Below are 16,632 nucleotides of genomic sequence, written 5' to 3' on the forward strand. Positions count from 1 at the left end.
AATGTTTCTCACTACCCTAAAAATTTCTTAAAGATGGTTTGACTCAAAACTCAAACAAGAGTCATGTACAATTGAGTTATATCTCTTTAATCTTTTTTTTTTTTTTTTTGAGACAAGATCTTACGTAGCCTAGGTAGGTCCCAAGCTTTCTACATAGTGACAGATGACCTTGTCGACTCATCCTCCTGTGCTCTATATATAGCTGCAAATTAGCTTGAATTTCTGGTCCCCTTTTCTACACTTCCCACGTAAGCATTGGGATTATAAGTGTGTGGCACCATGTCAGGAATGCTAGGCAAACATTTTACTACCTGACCGATATCCCCCAAACGTTTCCACTTTCTTTCCATTTGTCCTATGTATTTTTTAAATATTTATTTATTTTATGCTTATGAGTACACTGCAGCTGTCTTCAGACACACCAGAAGAGGGCATCAGATCCCATTACAGATGGTTGTGAGCCACCATGTGGTTACTGGGAATTGTACTCAGGGCCTCTGGAAGAACAGTCAGTGCTCTTAACCTCTGAGCCATCTCTCCAGCCCGATGCCCTGTGTATTTTTAAAGGAAGTCATCCTATCTGTCTTACAACTACATTCTGTCCTGTATGAGCCAAATTTATCCCCTGGTATTCTACACTATAATAGTTAGTGTGGGAAGGTAAACTGGACTCAGATTAAGGTCTTTGACAGAGTAGTTTGTAATAGTGTTATGTACTTCCTGCACATCACTGATACTGGCACAGAGATTAGGATGGTGAGTGATACTGAGTCTGTTCAGTGGTTCTGATGTTGCCAGATTGATGTGTCCCTGAAAAACTTCCTATCTGCCTTACGAGTTACCTACAGAGTTGCTCAGATCCATTCTTTTATTAGGAGTAGGAAACTTACTTGCTTAACTCCGTAATTCTTTCTGGTTTTAGTATGACTGTTCCAGAACTTTATCTCATTAACTATGTGATTATCCCGTCTCTAGAAAGAAAACAACCACAATATACCACTACTTCCTTTGTCAGTTTTCGGGGTGACTGCCCCAAGCAATCTCCAGAATGACCAGTGAAGTACTGATGGTTTTTTCCTTTGGTGTCATTATGAGTTCACAGAATTTTATGGTTTTGGATACTCTTTTTTTTTTTCCCCCAATTAACCTCAGACTGCACCATCTTTGACCACTAGGAACCCCTTTAAATTTACTCCAGTGTCATTTGACATGATCTGTACCTGCTCTAATGGTTTCCTTACTTGCAAATACAACATGCCCTTAGGTTCAGCTTCTACATTTTCCAATGAGGCCTAGGATTGCACTGAACAGATACCTAATTCTTTTTCATTCAAATTGTACCTAAAGACAAAGTCTGAGACTTCGGAGTAGTTACTTTTGTCTTTGGTGAGCAAAGCTACAAAATAAGTTCTTACTTTTTAGGGGGAAAATAAACCCTGAGTTCAGACTGTATTTTCTATTTCACCTTTTCGCTTATTTGTCTCTTCCCTCGCCTTTAAAACTATGCTTGTTAATGGCATTAATAAGCTATTTTAAAATTGTTCTTATTTTATTTATAATCTCAAAATTATAATCACAAAACTTCTACAAACGATTTGAATGAAGTCTAAGATTCCTGATAGTTTGTCCCCTGTCCCTATCTTTAAGTTAAATACCAGTAGGGTCAAGCAAAATACTGAGCTCCATCTGGGAGTTACAATACCACCTGCCAGGTAAACTATGCCACTGGTACAACAGTGGCATGACTGCTGTAGGTTCTGATTGGATGTGGGGCACACACCATAGTAATACATCATGCCTACTGCTGAGAACCTGGTGATAGACCCACCTCAAGGCTAAAAAGGTCAGAGTCCCTAGGAGGGAATCTGCTACTGTTGTTTTCCTAAATGTATATGGTGTTGAACTACCTTTTAAATATTTATGTTTAAGCCAAATTAGTGCTGTTCTCAACCTTGTCAGAGAAGCTTCTGTGTGCAGTGGGAAACAGTTAATTTAGACTCATAGCTGGTCAAAGGGCTGAGAATATAAGACTGATGCGAGTTCAGTCTGAAACAGGACATTTGTATTGCCTCCCTTCAACAAGACTCAGGAAAACATTGTAGATGAGGGGATGCACAGCATACAAAAGCTAGAGACAGGAAAGAATCATTAAAGACTATCTCCTGGACATGATATGGCTAGGCAGCCACAAATCTACAGCAGCAGAGGCCACCCGAACAAGACTGGGCCGGGGAAGGATTCATTAGCCCACTCCTCCTTGAGGGGCTATGAACAGTTAATGGTTGCCAGAAAGGGAGCAGCATACTAGTCAGTGGTATAAGTATTTATAAGTGCCCTTTGTTCAAGTAAATAAAATTCCAGTCCCCTTATAACTTCTCATTATATGAATATACATATATAGTTCTCTTTTGCTTCTTACATAAAAGGCAGGAAACCAACTGTGTTTATTTTCTGATGTCTTGCTTTCTCAGTATATCCCGCAGATAACACCTTAGGCGTACACAAATAGCTTCAAAATACTTTTTGACAAATCTATAATATTCTATTGTACCTAAGTGCCAATACATTTATGTATATTTATTCAAATGTTTCCAGGCTTCTGATATACAGGGACCTTCTCCCACATTAGTCTATTTATCTCTGCACTCCTTGCAAAGAACCCTACCAAAAGATCACTAGGAATGCCAGTGAACACTGTAATGTAACAAAAACAATCTTGGTAGAATAACGGCTATCAAAAACAAACAAACCAAAAAAAAAAAAAAACCCAAAACACTACAAACCAAACCTAACTGGAATAGACTCAAGAGAAAAGAAAAGCAATATAATAAAACAGTAAGTATATGAAACTAACAGGGCACTTTAGAGAAAGGAGATGGATTTTCAAGAGAAAAACAGATTCTAGAGAAGGTCAGTTCCTGAATTTTTTCTTTTGTGGTTTTGGCTCAAAATTTCTTCTTTTTTTTTTTTTTTAAAGAAAGAAATAACATTTGTATGCCAAAATGAAGGGTCTAATAGAAAGAAAAAAATTGCAGAATAGAAAATATAGAATACCAAGAGCAACATTGTTGATTTGCTACTAGCAACTGGGTAATGGGGTCTTGTGTGAAGGGGATGGACTCACTGAATATAGTGCAGGTATATATATTATGAGTTAGGAAAAGTGTACAAGATCCTATACCCACCACCCTGTGCCTTGAATTTCTAATCTAGGAAAGGAGGATAAAAACAGTATTTATTGCATAGGCTGGAGTTTAAGAACACAAGATATATTGACCTCTTAAGCAAAGCACAACTTTCAGGGATCCACAGATGTCCATTTCTGGTATCTGTATCCCATGGTTTCACGACACACCACAGGAATCTGTGAAACTGCTGGGAAGTTATGTCTAGCATTAAAGCAAACGTTCAGGATGTTCAGGAACACAACTGACACAAAAACAAGCTTGGCTAAAGCTACAACTGGCTGAACAAGAAAGTCTTGACCCGCACTAAAGCAACTTCTCAGTCTCTGTTTCAAATGGTGTTTCTAATAACAACACAAGTCTTTAACCTCCTCTGACTTTTTGCCAACATTAAAATGTTTTTCTCTCTGTACAATGTCCAAAGCTTAAGTCATTTAACCTTGGATTTTTTAGTGGAAAACACCATGTTTACCAACTGCTTCTAAGTAAGTGACCTGTATATTATCTACTTGCATTCTAAATAGAGTATCTACACTTTTATTAAAACTGTAAGAGTAATGGAATTAATCAGAAACTATTGCTTCTGAGAAATAAAAATGTTAGAAAATGCAGTATTAAGGATCACTGACACATACACACACATACATACAGACACACATACTTCCAGTATAATCCACTAATCTATTCAATGTTAATAATACATATTATGTACATTAGAAAATCAATTTTATAATGTAGACTAAGATTTTCCTAGAGGCAGTAGTTTGAGACACTTCAGTCTTCAGAAGCACATGCATAAAAAACTTACAGTATAAGTTACAACGTATTTAGCAGTATTACTCATGTTAAAACTCAAGTCTTAGGACTGTGGAGACCGCTCAGTCAGTAAAATGAAGAATGAATTCACGAAGGAAGACCTGAGTCTGGATACCTAGCACCCACAGAAATCTCGGCACAGCAACAAACACCTGCAATCCCAATGCTTTAGTACTGCTATTATAAAATACTGTCCAAAAATCCTGAAGAGATAAGGGTTTAATTTATCTTACAACTGCAAGTCACACTCCATCACTGAGAAAGGGCAGGAAGTTGGAGTCAGGAAGTAGAGCAGAGAGTCCAGGTGAAGGCTGCCAACTAGGCTTGTTTTCCATGGCTCACTCAGCGTGTTTTTATACAACCCACAAGCACCTGCTCAGAAGTGGCACTGCCCACAGCTGCCTGAGCCTTCCCACACTGATCTTTAACTAAGGAAATGGCCAGACTTACCTACAGACCAAATGTCTCTGATGGAGACATTTTCTCAATTGAAGTTACTTCTACCCAGATGACCTTAACTTGTGTCAAGATAACAACAAAATAAACACAAACAAAACACAAAAACAAAAATCCTAATCAGAACACAGCTTTTGCACAGGTCCCAAGTTCTGTTCCCAGAATCCACTTGAGTGTCTCACAATTGCCTATAACTCTAGCTACACAAAGCCTAGAAATTAAATTTAAAAATTAATAACTAAAGTACTAAAATTTCATGATAACTATAGAGTTACCATCCAGACTATTAATAGTGACTTCTATATCAAAGATAAAGTTTCAAAATCAAGTATTTTTAAGAATTCCTAGCCGGGCGTGGTGGCGCAAGCCTTTAATCCCAGCACTTGGGAGGCAGAGGCAGAGGCAGAGGCAGGCGGATCTCTGAGTTCGAGGCCAGCCTGGTCTATAGAGTGAGTTCCAGAACAGCTGGGCTACACAGAGAAACCCTGTCTCGAAAAACCAAAAAAAAAAAAAAAAAAGAATTCCTAGCTCCCAAACTATGGGTCTCTTATGTGAAAGTATGCATTATTATTAAATTTAAGAATTAACCAGTCATAATGATGCACAGCATTCATCCCAACACTCGGGAGGCAGAACTCTGAGTTCAAACCCAGCCTGGACTACAGAGCAAGTTCCAGGACAGTCAAGGCTAAACAGAGAAATCCTGTGTCAAAAATAAACAAACAAATAAATGATCTAGTGTATATCCCATTTAGCCTAAAAAAAAAAAAAAAGTCATCTAATGACTAAGTTAATAGCCCAAAGAGAATGCCTTTCCCCAAAAATTCTTCTTAAAGCTTATCTACTGAACAGAAAGATGGGACAGTGGCTACCTAATCTTTTAACAGACTGAGGGTAGGACTTGGAAGCACCCAACAAAAGGTTCTGATATTTACAAGATGACATCACAGCCTTCCCCACTTATATCACTGCAAGCCAGCTTAAAAGGTCTGTTCTCCTTTCAATAGTACCCCTGGCCTTTGACCCTACGGCCTTTTGCTCAGTTGTCTATCCGATACAAAAGGCCATGTTGTTGTCCTTCCGTCCAGACTGAAACCCATATGTCCAACTGCTAGGATCTGTGACATGGTCTATGCTTTAACAGGCAACTCATGGGCAAAACACCAAATGTCAGGACCCCTTTTACCCTTTTCTTCTTTCTATGCTTAGCCCAGCTGCCACTGGTTCTTAAAGTGAAATACCTGGGCATAGCCAACCCCTCCTTGATCTTGCATCCTATATGGAACTGGCATCAGATCTGTTAAGAATATCTGTTCAGAGCCAGGCGTGGTGGCGCATGCCTTTAATCCCAGCACTCGGGAGGCAGAGGCAGGCAGATTTCTGAGTTTGAGGCCAGCCTGGTCTACAAAGTGAGTTCCAGGACAGCCAGGGCTATACAGAGAAACCCTGTCTCGAAAAACCAAAAAAAAAAAAAAAAAAAAAAAAAAAAAGAATATCTGTTCAGATCTACCCTTTACCCATTTCTACTGGCCAATGCCCTACTACAAATCATTCTCTCTTGGCTATACTTTTACAACAGCCTCCCAGCTCATTTTCTTGCTTCCATTCTAAAGTCACAAACTACAGTGATATTTTAAAAACACCAACCAATCCTGACCTATCCTAAAATACATGAGATCTAATTCTAATTCAGAAAAAGAATTTATTATTATTACTATTATGTATGAGTTGAGGCAGACAAGACCTAGAGTTATCTCACAGGCCTATTAATTCTAATTCCTTAATTGTGGCTAGTCCTGACTTCTTGTTTCTCTCCAGCCTCCTCTAGTAGTCTTTCCCGTTCCACTCTCTAGCCAAGCTAGTATTCACTTTAATTCCCAGGTTCTTTCCCAACTTGGACACTCGAAGCCTAATTTTATACCCTGACTTTAAATGGCCTTGGCCAGGCCTTCCTGACTCACCAGCTTAGCAGTTTCTCCTTTCCCTCATCCTGTGTCTTTCTATCCTGAAACAAATCACAATTGCCAAGTTTATTTACATGTTTGTGTCCCTAAAAGAAATATGAATGTTAAGAATAAAAGGGTCCATTATCCCTTTCGTTCATTTGTGCTCCTATAACCTAGCACTGTGCTGAAGTAGACACTAAATGCAATGTTAAATGAAATACTGAAAGTTCAAAATAGTTTGCACATCTTGTTGGGGGGAAATTTCATTTTATCATTACTTTACAAGGAATTAAGGAATAAAATGAAATAGTCAATTAATCACACTAGCTACTTTGAAACACTAAAACAAAATTTACTTGACTAATTTCTACAAATGATGCACTAATATGAGCAGATTATAAAAGAACAACTGTGTTAGTATTTTAGCATTTCCACCTAACTAGTGTTTCACAGCAAGAAAACATTAATTTTCAGAGAAGCAGAACTCAAAAATGTAACAAAATCACAAGGAAACCTTCTATAATATGTGGAACAAAAGCAAATGCAGACACTGGTATAGGGTGATTAGAACTCATACATTGCTGATGGTGTAAAATGGTGTGGCTACTATTGAAGACTTTTGCAACTGCTTAGAAGTAAGAACTAGCCACCATTACATCCCTAGCTATATACCACAAAAAAGTGAAGTCAAATGTCCACATCAACACTTAGGTAAGAATGTTCATACCTTCATTGCTAATAATGCCCAAAAAGTAGAAAGAACCCAAATGTCCATCTACTGCTGAACGAAACAAAATACAAGCACACACACACATACAATGACATATTCAGCCGTAAGAAATGCTGATTCATGCTGTAACACAGAGCACTGCTATGTTAAGTGAAAGATACCAGATATAAATGTCATTTATTTATGTACCCTTTACATGAAATGCCCTAAGTAGGAAAGAAGATTAGTGGTTACCAAGAAGTTGGAAACAAAGAATAGGAAGTGACTATTAATTTGGGTAAGGGGTGTATTTGGGAGGTAATGAAAATGTGCTGCAGGTAAGCAATAGTGATAACTATAAAAATACAAAACGCCACTGAGTTGTACAATTTAAATGACAAATTTTACTGTATGTGAATTATAATTTGGTAAAATATTGTTGCTTTCAACTGAATATTCAAATGCATTCAGATCATCCTAAGTTTTAAAAGAAAAATGAATTGATTTTGAAAACATAAAAAATGAGTTTTTCATATGCCTAAATTAGGTAAGTAACTTAAAACTTTTCTTTATTTAAAAAAAAAAGTTATTTCAACTCAAGTACCAATGAACTGAAGTATGAGGCAAGCCAGGTGATAGTAACTCTATGGGCGACGAGTTGCTATGGCATAATCTCCAGCATTACAGAAAGTACACAATTTGAGATCTCAATCAGAGTTTAACTTGAACAAATGATATGACTTCATTTATTCATCTTTTTCTTCAATTGAAATCTCATTTCTCTGGAGTGTGACTATGATCAAAACACATAAAAGTCTGTAAGAACAAATTTTAAAATGGGAGAAGGGAGAAAATTTACTTCTCTACTAGTTAAGACAAGCGATGCTGGGGTCCACGAAAGCCCCGTATCTCAGTATCTTAACACTAGAAATGAACTTTGCACTTTTTAAAAATTAAGAAGACTCAGTATTAGCAAGTCAGAAGTACTGAACTGTTTCTATGGCTCTGCAGCACAAAAATCAATAAAACCATAACTGCCTTGGCATTCACTTCTACAACCAACAGTCAGCCAACCCCATTAGTACACTTCTTAACTAAGTCTTCCCTAGATAAAGTGGTCATGTATGGTAGAGCAGGGCTAGATAACAAGGTGGGAAGATGCTGGTGGTTCTCTCGGGAACCTAGAGGCAGAGCTATTGTACTCAAACATCTTGGCAGAAAAACTCTTGCTACCCACATAATGGACAAAAAGGAAAGCACGAAACCCAACAGAATATTTTTAAAAAGCCACTACTCTGGAGAAAGTTTTGTTTCTGTTTTTGTTTTTTTTTAGAGGTTTGAACAGAAATAGATTTAAACCACAGCCCAAATATATAGGACAGAGAAGCTCCTGAGCTCAGAATTCTAAACTTCATCCCATGTGCTCACACTGCACTTGGCTACATAGACTAGGAAAACCTAGGAATCCTCTTGTCTCTGCCTCCCCACAGCTAAGATTACAGGCATGTGTGACTCTTTACCCAGCTTTTATGAATATCCTGGCTTGAATCTGAAATGTCCCTGAAGATCAATGCATCAGACTGGTTGTCAGCAGATGGGGCTTTTAGGAAGTGACAGACTAATCTACTAAGAGAGTCAAACTGATGGCTTTACTGAGATACTATGGGAAGTTGGATGTGGGACATCATTTGGACAAAGGTTTCTCAAGGTGTGTGCCCTGGAATGGTATGCATCCAATCGTCTTTTCTGACCTTGGGTCATATGATACACATACATGCATAAGGGAAAACACTCATACATAAAAATCTAGAGATTTAAACAAAAAATTCACAACAGCCTGGCACATATGAATTTATAAAACAAACTATATTTTCATACTTCAAAAGAGTCACTATTATAGAAAGACTGGTTTATACATGTGTATATAGGTAAGAATGTATGTGTGTGTGCATACACACACACACACACACACATATATATGCATATATATATATATATATATATATATGTATGTATATAGACAGCAGATAAAGGACTAAATCGGTCTCTCACATACAACTTAAAAAAAATTCATGTCAAATTCAGAAACAAAATCCCCACACATTTGTCCTCAAATTTGGGTCCTAGCCTATAATGCATACATGTACATATGTTAGTAGATATCACTGTAGGTATAGTACAAAATTTTAAAAGGAGACCAAGAAAGCTATAGGAATGAAAGAATGTAGGAAAAAGAATGGCTATTTTATCTGTATAGTAGTTTACTGAGATGTACAGAGTTTGTGACCGGGCAAGTGTTTGTGTAATTTCTTAAATTAGCTGTGTGATCCTCTTATTTCTAAGTTAGTCAGAATAAAGTGACTTATTTTTAAAAAGACTGTCTCAAACAAACAAACAAAAAACAGAAGACAGACCAAAAAAAACACTCTCTATACTAACGTCATACCCCCATTATACCCAACTTTGGCATAATCAAATTCCACATAAGTTCAAACTTTAAAATATGTGAATTTTTAAAATACATGCTGGTTCAATGAAAGTAATAATGAAAATAATCTTCAACTGACTGATAAGTCTCAATAAGTAGCATGCAAGTACTTTAAAAATAGAAACTATTACATTTCATTTCCCACACAGCTCAGTCATGAGTATTAAATGGATTTCAAGAGCTAAATATAAGGAGGCACACGAAATATGGATTCTGTGAAAATTACATTTTAAAAAATTTTAAATATGTCTCTCCAACTAAATTCACTCAGACTAAAGCCCTGGGAGATTTAGAAATACTGTAAATGGAAGAAGAATGGTTAACCAAACAGCCTCCAGCCCCTATGTCCTTACAGCAACAAAGAGAATTCAGAAAGTACAGTATCTGGAATTCCAAAAGCATATGCCCTGATTAAAAGTTCCTACTCACAGGCCGTTCAGTCACATCAGGTATATATACACTAGAGAATGGCAAAGTACAGAAATTAATATATAGTAAGGAGTCAGACCAAAGCAATATGCCCTACAGTCTTACAATATTGTTCCACATTGTTCTCTAGTTTTATCAGAATAAACAGTAATAACCACACAGTAAGCTGATTAGGTGCTAGCAAGATAAACGCTATGTTACTCAACTGTGTAGTTTTTAGGTATTTACAGCATCCAAATGTGTATCTTTTTACACTAGGAAACAAAACAAAAGAACGTTTTAACATGTATGGGTATTTTGCCTTCACATATGCCTATGCAACATGTGTGTGCCTGATGCCCACAGAGCCCAGAAGAGGACATCAAATCCCTGGAGCTGGAGTTTGAGACATTTGTGAGCTGCCACGTTGGTGCTGATAACTGAACCCAGATCCTCTGTAAGGGAAACAAGTGCTCTTAACTGCTGAGCCATCTCTCCAGTCCTATACCTTTTAAAGTTGAATTCACTGTTTTCTGTTTATAGGTGTATGATTGATAGTCAAGACAGCTTTCATGTCATTGTATATAGCCATATGTGGGGGGTAGAGCAGGCAAGTGGGGGAGGGGTGCATGTGCATGTGTGTGCATGGGGCGGGGGTGGCTAAGGACCTTGCCTTTCAAGTCAAACTAACTTGTGTTCAAATCCAAATTCTACTTGAGTTCTATGACCTTCAGTAAAAGAATAGTCAAGACTCTGTTTCCCCACCTATAAAAGAGCTAACATCACAAGATGTCTACCACAAATAAACATTACAGAGCACACCAAGTATTTAGTAGATTACCTTTCTTAAATGGCAGTTTAAAACCAGAGCAATTAAATAAAAATATTTTAGACAGATCAGGATTACATAAAGAGAAATTTAAACTAAAACCTCTAGGACACCCCCAAAAGCATTAATGTATTATTAAACAGAATTTTACATTTTATTTTCCCAAGAAAAAGACATAAGGATAAGACTACAAAACAATGAAGTAAATTAAATCTGAGAGTGCCATTTGTTCACAACATGTTTCTTAAAATCTAACCCATACTGCTAGATGACATGAAGCCTTCTTAAATTTACTGAAATGATATAAGACAACTGTCTTATGATGCAAAAAGTCTTCATGTATGTAGATTCTATCGCCAGGAAATCAATAGTCCTGACGTGGTCAAGCAACTACATTTTTAAATGAGCTAAGTAAGGTAATAGGGAATTATAAATAGCAAACAAAAAAGTTCCAAAAGCTACAAAGACACACTATTTCTACTGAAGAAAAGAAAGTTTTCCTTCTTTCTGGATTGCAGAATGTTAAATTCTCAGAACAGAACCAATGCACTTGGTTCTATTCTTAATTCCAATAGAACATTAAAGTGAAAGAACAGCTTGAAAAGACAGCACAAGCCTCCCGAGCCAGCCAGGGAAGACAGAAGGTCTAGGTACTCAAAGTGTAGTTATGTACCACCATAAACAGCAAAGGCACAGGTAAGTACCCAGAGGTGAGACACAATCACAAGACATCTTGACACCAAGCACTACTGAAGGCAAGATTTGCCTTCAACATCAAATTCAGGGTAGGTCAACGCCATCTCTAGCTACTGTTTGCAAATAAGAACAAACAGTACATACGGAGTGATGGAAAGTGCCTAACTGGACTTAGGTGAATTTCATGTATTTTTAATTTTTACTGGATAGTACATTCTACTGAACAATGCAAAGTTCAACCATTTTGGTACTTATATATCTGGTAACTAAGTCCAAGTTCAGACTAGAATCCAACACTCAAGAAACAGTGACCTTTTGAGGTTATTTCCAACATTCTGTAGCTATTACTGACATTTAAGAATGATTATTTCACACTTCAGGCCAATTTTAGGACTGAAAAACTAAACCCATCAATAATAGCAAATGTCCTATTAAATGTACTTTATAATTATCTAAAACACTATGAACATGAATTGCTACTTCCCAATTCCTAAACCAACTACCAATATCTTTGGAAGTTAACTGAGTACCAAGAGTTCGATTCCATATAGGAAGTTTTTAATGATTTACAAACATTTTTTGCATATTTAAGACAAATGTTTAAATTCTTAACTAGAAAATATCTTCCCCTCCATGCCCACTAAATAGTCTTTTTACTTATAGCTGCACTGCCAATTATTATAGTAATATGTTTTGGATCATTTGTGCAAAATTAACTCTAAAAGAATGGTAGTTGTTAGGGAGAGGAGAAAAGGAGGAAGGAGGAGGAGGAAGGAGAGGAGGAGGGAGGAAGAAGAGGAGCAATAGCAGCAGGGTAGAGTCATGAACACCTAGAGTCCCATAACTTGGGAAACTGAGATGAGAGACTCACTTGAGCCCAGGAATTTGAGATCATGGTGTACAACACAGTAAGACCTTAACTCTAAAGGAAGGTACAGCATGCACACATGTGCATACCCATGTAGAATACAATATTTAAAACATTTAAAAAGCCAATGTGAGTCATTGTGGGCAGTCATACGAATCTAAATTCCTGTTATAATCTAAACTACAAAATGTATGGATTCTAAATAACCTTACAAAGACAAGGTCTATGACTCCAACTTCTAGAGCTGATGTCTTCTATAGCTATAAGGTACCACTACTACAGTTACTCAACAACTGTGATGTTGCAACGTAATCTCAAACGTTAAGTCAGAACAGAAACCTGTCAAGTCTAATAATTACACAAAGTTTTCAACCTAGAAATGAACTTGACAGGATACTACAATCCACTCAGAAAACTTGCTGGAGAAATGTTACAGGTTAAATGACAGTATGTGGTTCAGCCTCCAAAAGAATCTCCAGGGTGTCTATAAGGCAAACATGTCAGAAAAGACAGTCTAGCCAGTGATCTCCTCAGGCAGAAGTGTCCAAGGAGCAGCAACAGTACTCCACTAGCGACTACCTGTGCAAGGGTAAACCTCCAGCCTCAAGGTGGCTTATCCCAGGGCTGATAAGACAAAAAGGCTTCACATTTCTATCTTACATAGTGTTTTTGTTTTGAAGAGAAGAATTTTAGAATACTAAATTTGCTTGGTTTGGAGGACAGAATCATGTTAGCTTCAAACTCAATATGTAGCTAAAATGACTCTGGAAGGCTGATCCTCAGCTTCTAGATTCTCAAGTACTAAGATTACACATTAGGCTTAATGGAAATTATTGATCCACACACTGAAGACCAAGAGTACTCACTGTTTAACAGTATAACACATAGATCTCACTCAAGTACATACCATACAGGTGTTTACAGGCTTAAAATGTACTTTAAAATAGTAGTTTACAGTCTTTATACACTGTAGGGTACATATCATATATATGGTATATATGATGTATATACTATAAAGATGTATATAGACTTAAGAATGCACTTTAAAATTTTGGGTTGTATTATAAACAGTACTGTGGAAATTTATGCCTTTCAAGTGCAACTATTTCCACAAGGTGCTTTCTATTTTTAAAATTTGGAAAATCAAAAATATATAATAGAATATTCGCATAAATCTCAATTTCTTTGTGAATTGTTATCCTCAATGTGTAAATCTTAACTGTCAAACTTAGGCTTTGAATAAGCAAAAGCTCTTAGTAAGTACTTTGTACCAAATACTTAAGTAACTTAGCATTCCCCCCACACACTAAAAATACTTGTGTCCCAAACTCAGCTAATGCCAAATGAGTTTTAAAAAAACATCCTCCAGCTTTTGCAATAAACCAATCCAGTGGTTATTCCGGAAGTTTAAATCTTAACCAATACTGCAACAGACAAGGTTCTAACTCATAACATCTTAACAGTTCCTAATCAAGCATCTTCCATACTTCAGAGCACAGAACAGGCCTAAAAAGCAGCTGGCACAACACCAACCAGCTGGTGACAAATATGCCAAAATATTTCCCACCATAAAATAAAAGGCTCTTTATTATTTTAAAAGAAGATTTACTAGCTGAATACTAGTCAAGAATGAAAAAGGTATACAATACAGGACATGAAAGTCACTTTAATATCCTCTATATGAAATACTTCTCCAAACTATTCCAAGACTTACTAACAACATCCCTTCAAATCTGAAGGGACAAATGGCTCCATTCTGTTTATCTTTCCAATACCAAGATATAGTTAAGAACTGGAAACAAAGCCACACTTGATTTGAGACAAACAGATGATACAACAGAAAACAAAACAGGCATCAATGTCTGGGTTATGTGGAAGGGCTGCATCTGTCTCAATGTGTGTATCCTCTTCAGGAGAAGTGAGGTGGGAAACAAAGTGAATTTGCAACTTAGAACCAGGCAATGAAGTGATGGTTAAAGTATAATTTTCACTAAGTCACATACTTATTCCAAGGGGAAAAAAATTCTCTTCACCAGGAACAAATTTCTGAGCCTAGAAAACAACAAGGGTTCTAATATGGACAGTGACTCTTTATCTGAAAAACGAAAATAGCATCTGACATTCACATTTGATGACTTTAAGTTCCATGGAAGACAGTCCCTTTGCCGTAACTGCAAATTCTTGTCTCTTGGTATTTCTGTATACTCACTAATTAACTGAACCTCATTAGGAGGATAATGATGGATCACTCAGGAGACACCTGCAACCTCAGAACCAAAAGTATTTCGAATGAAGACCTATTTGATTGCCGAGGAAGGGGCAGGTTGGGAGAAGGGAAGTACCAGGTTCACGGGGCAGCAAGCAGGTCAGAGCAGCTGCGTCCAGTTTTACACTTACTGGTTTGCTAGGGTACACGTTAGATAGATGCGTTTTTAGTTTCCCCACGGTCCAGTTCAAGAAGCAGCTAATAGTCTGGTCACTGTATTTCTGATTCGGTGCTTTAATGATGAGAGTCACAGGAATCTCCATCCCACTTTGGTCCATGATGCTCTCAAAATGGGGCAGTCTAGCGGCGCTGCAGTTGAGTCCAGTGGGCGGCCACGGCTGGGATGGGGACAGGAGTGAGTTCTCAATATTCCGGATCCAAATCAGTCACAAGCACATCGGGCGAGACGAAGGCCATTGCCGGTACCAACGATGGACGGTGGCGGTGGTGGCGGCAGGCTCTGGGTGCCGGGCCGGGTGCGCAGCTGTCCCCGCCAGGTCTGGGCTCCGCCAGGCTCCGGACTGCGGAGGAAGGCGGGCAGACGACCCGGGGAGGCCGCGAAGGGGAGGCCGCGGCAGACCGCTCAGCAGCCCCGCCCCTGCGGCGACCCCGAGCTGAAACGCAACAAGGCCCCACGCGAGCACCGGCGCAGCCTGGGCGGCTGAGGGGCGGCGGCCGGGGAGCGAGCCTGGGAGGAGGAGGAGGAGGAAGGCGGTGGCGGGGAGCGAGCCTGGAAGGAGGTGGGAACGGCCGCAGAGCGAGCTTGACGAGAGGCCGGCGGCGGCCGGGGAGCAAGCCTGGGACAAGCAAGGCCGCGACCGAGCCTGAAGGAAAGAAGGCGGCGGCCGAGAGCGAGCCTGAGGCAAGCAAGGCTGCGGCTCCGAGCGGAGCGAGCCTGAGGAAAACAAGGCCGGCCCGGCGCCGCCGCGGGCTGCTCGCTTCCTGCTCCGCCGGCGCTCGCCCTCCTGGTCTCGCGGGGCGGCAGACGCGGCCTGCCCTCCTGAAGGCGGCTGGGCAGTCCCCGCCGGCGCGGCCAGGCGGCAGGTGGCAGCAGCAGGAGGGCGGGGACTGGGCCGCGGCGCCGCGCGAGCGCCCGAGATTGTTGATGTGAGGAGGGTCCGGGTCCCGGGCAAGCCGGAAAGCTCGAGGCGGAAGTGCGTCACCCGCGGCACTCCCTTTCGCCTGCCCGGTCAGCCCCGCCCTTGAGGCCTGCTGGGTTGCAGAGGGGCCAGCGGGGCGCCGGGTGCCTCCGAAGGGGCGACCACTGGCGAGGCTGGCATTAGTGTACCCCGCCCCCACCACACCCCCGAAAGCGTAGGAAGTGCATCGTCTCCCGAGATGGCTCGGCAGAGTCAATAGTACATCTTGCCTGATGCTGAGTCAAATTTAGGCTCTAATTTTCCTGGGTGTCAGCTGACTGCAAAAACAGTGCCACGTGTCCTGGAAGGAGCACTGGCTGAGCCAAGGCTTGGGAGCCGATGCTGCCTGTCCTCTTGCCTGACGATGAGTAAGTGAGCTGGGAGTGAAAAAGCAGGCAGATGGAATCTGGATGTCTCTCAAACCTCAGTCTGCCCCAGCTCCCTTAATTCTCACAAAATGTGTCAAGTTCTTAACGTCAACTGAGTTCAGTACAGTGGGGCGCGAAGGTGGATGAAAGTGTTCCTTTCCTGACTTGCAGTTTACTCTTGGCAATGCAAGAGTGAGTCCACTGTTGCTCCCTGCCCCGTTCATTTTTTGCACTGGTTTAAGGATCCATACAGTAAAGTTTATTAGAAGTGCGTTTTCTTAGCTTCAGGCTTCCACTTAGAGGGAGGGGCTTTCCGTAGCTGGGTTTTTGTTGTTGTTGTTTTTGTTTTGTTTTGTTTTGTTTTGTTTTTTGCCCTTCAGGAAAGACTTGAAGCTTCCATTGGATTAGTGACCAAGTGAAAAGTCTTCCCCCTAAAGCAGTAGTTCTCAACCTGTGGG

General features: G+C 39.7%; 1 protein-coding gene across 2 annotated transcripts in view; it reads right to left on the reverse strand.

Annotated features, from left to right (window-relative positions):
* Herpud2 (HERPUD family member 2) overlaps nt 1-15,792 on the reverse strand; it is a 51,504-nt gene extending 35,712 nt beyond the window's left edge. For both annotated transcript variants that reach the window (XM_029481476.2, XM_021172410.2), the window contains exon 1: nt 14,799-15,792. In XM_029481476.2, the coding sequence (XP_029337336.1) occupies nt 14,799-14,945 (147 nt within the window). In that variant the 5' untranslated portion in view covers nt 14,946-15,792. The remainder of the gene's footprint in view (nt 1-14,798) is intronic.
* Nucleotides 15,793-16,632: the final 840 nt, after the last annotated feature.

The sequence above is a fragment of the Mus caroli genome, unplaced genomic scaffold (assembly GCF_978045245.1).
Source record: "Mus caroli unplaced genomic scaffold, Mus_caroli_1 scaffold_11, whole genome shotgun sequence".
Lineage (NCBI taxonomy): Eukaryota > Metazoa > Chordata > Mammalia > Rodentia > Muridae > Mus > Mus caroli.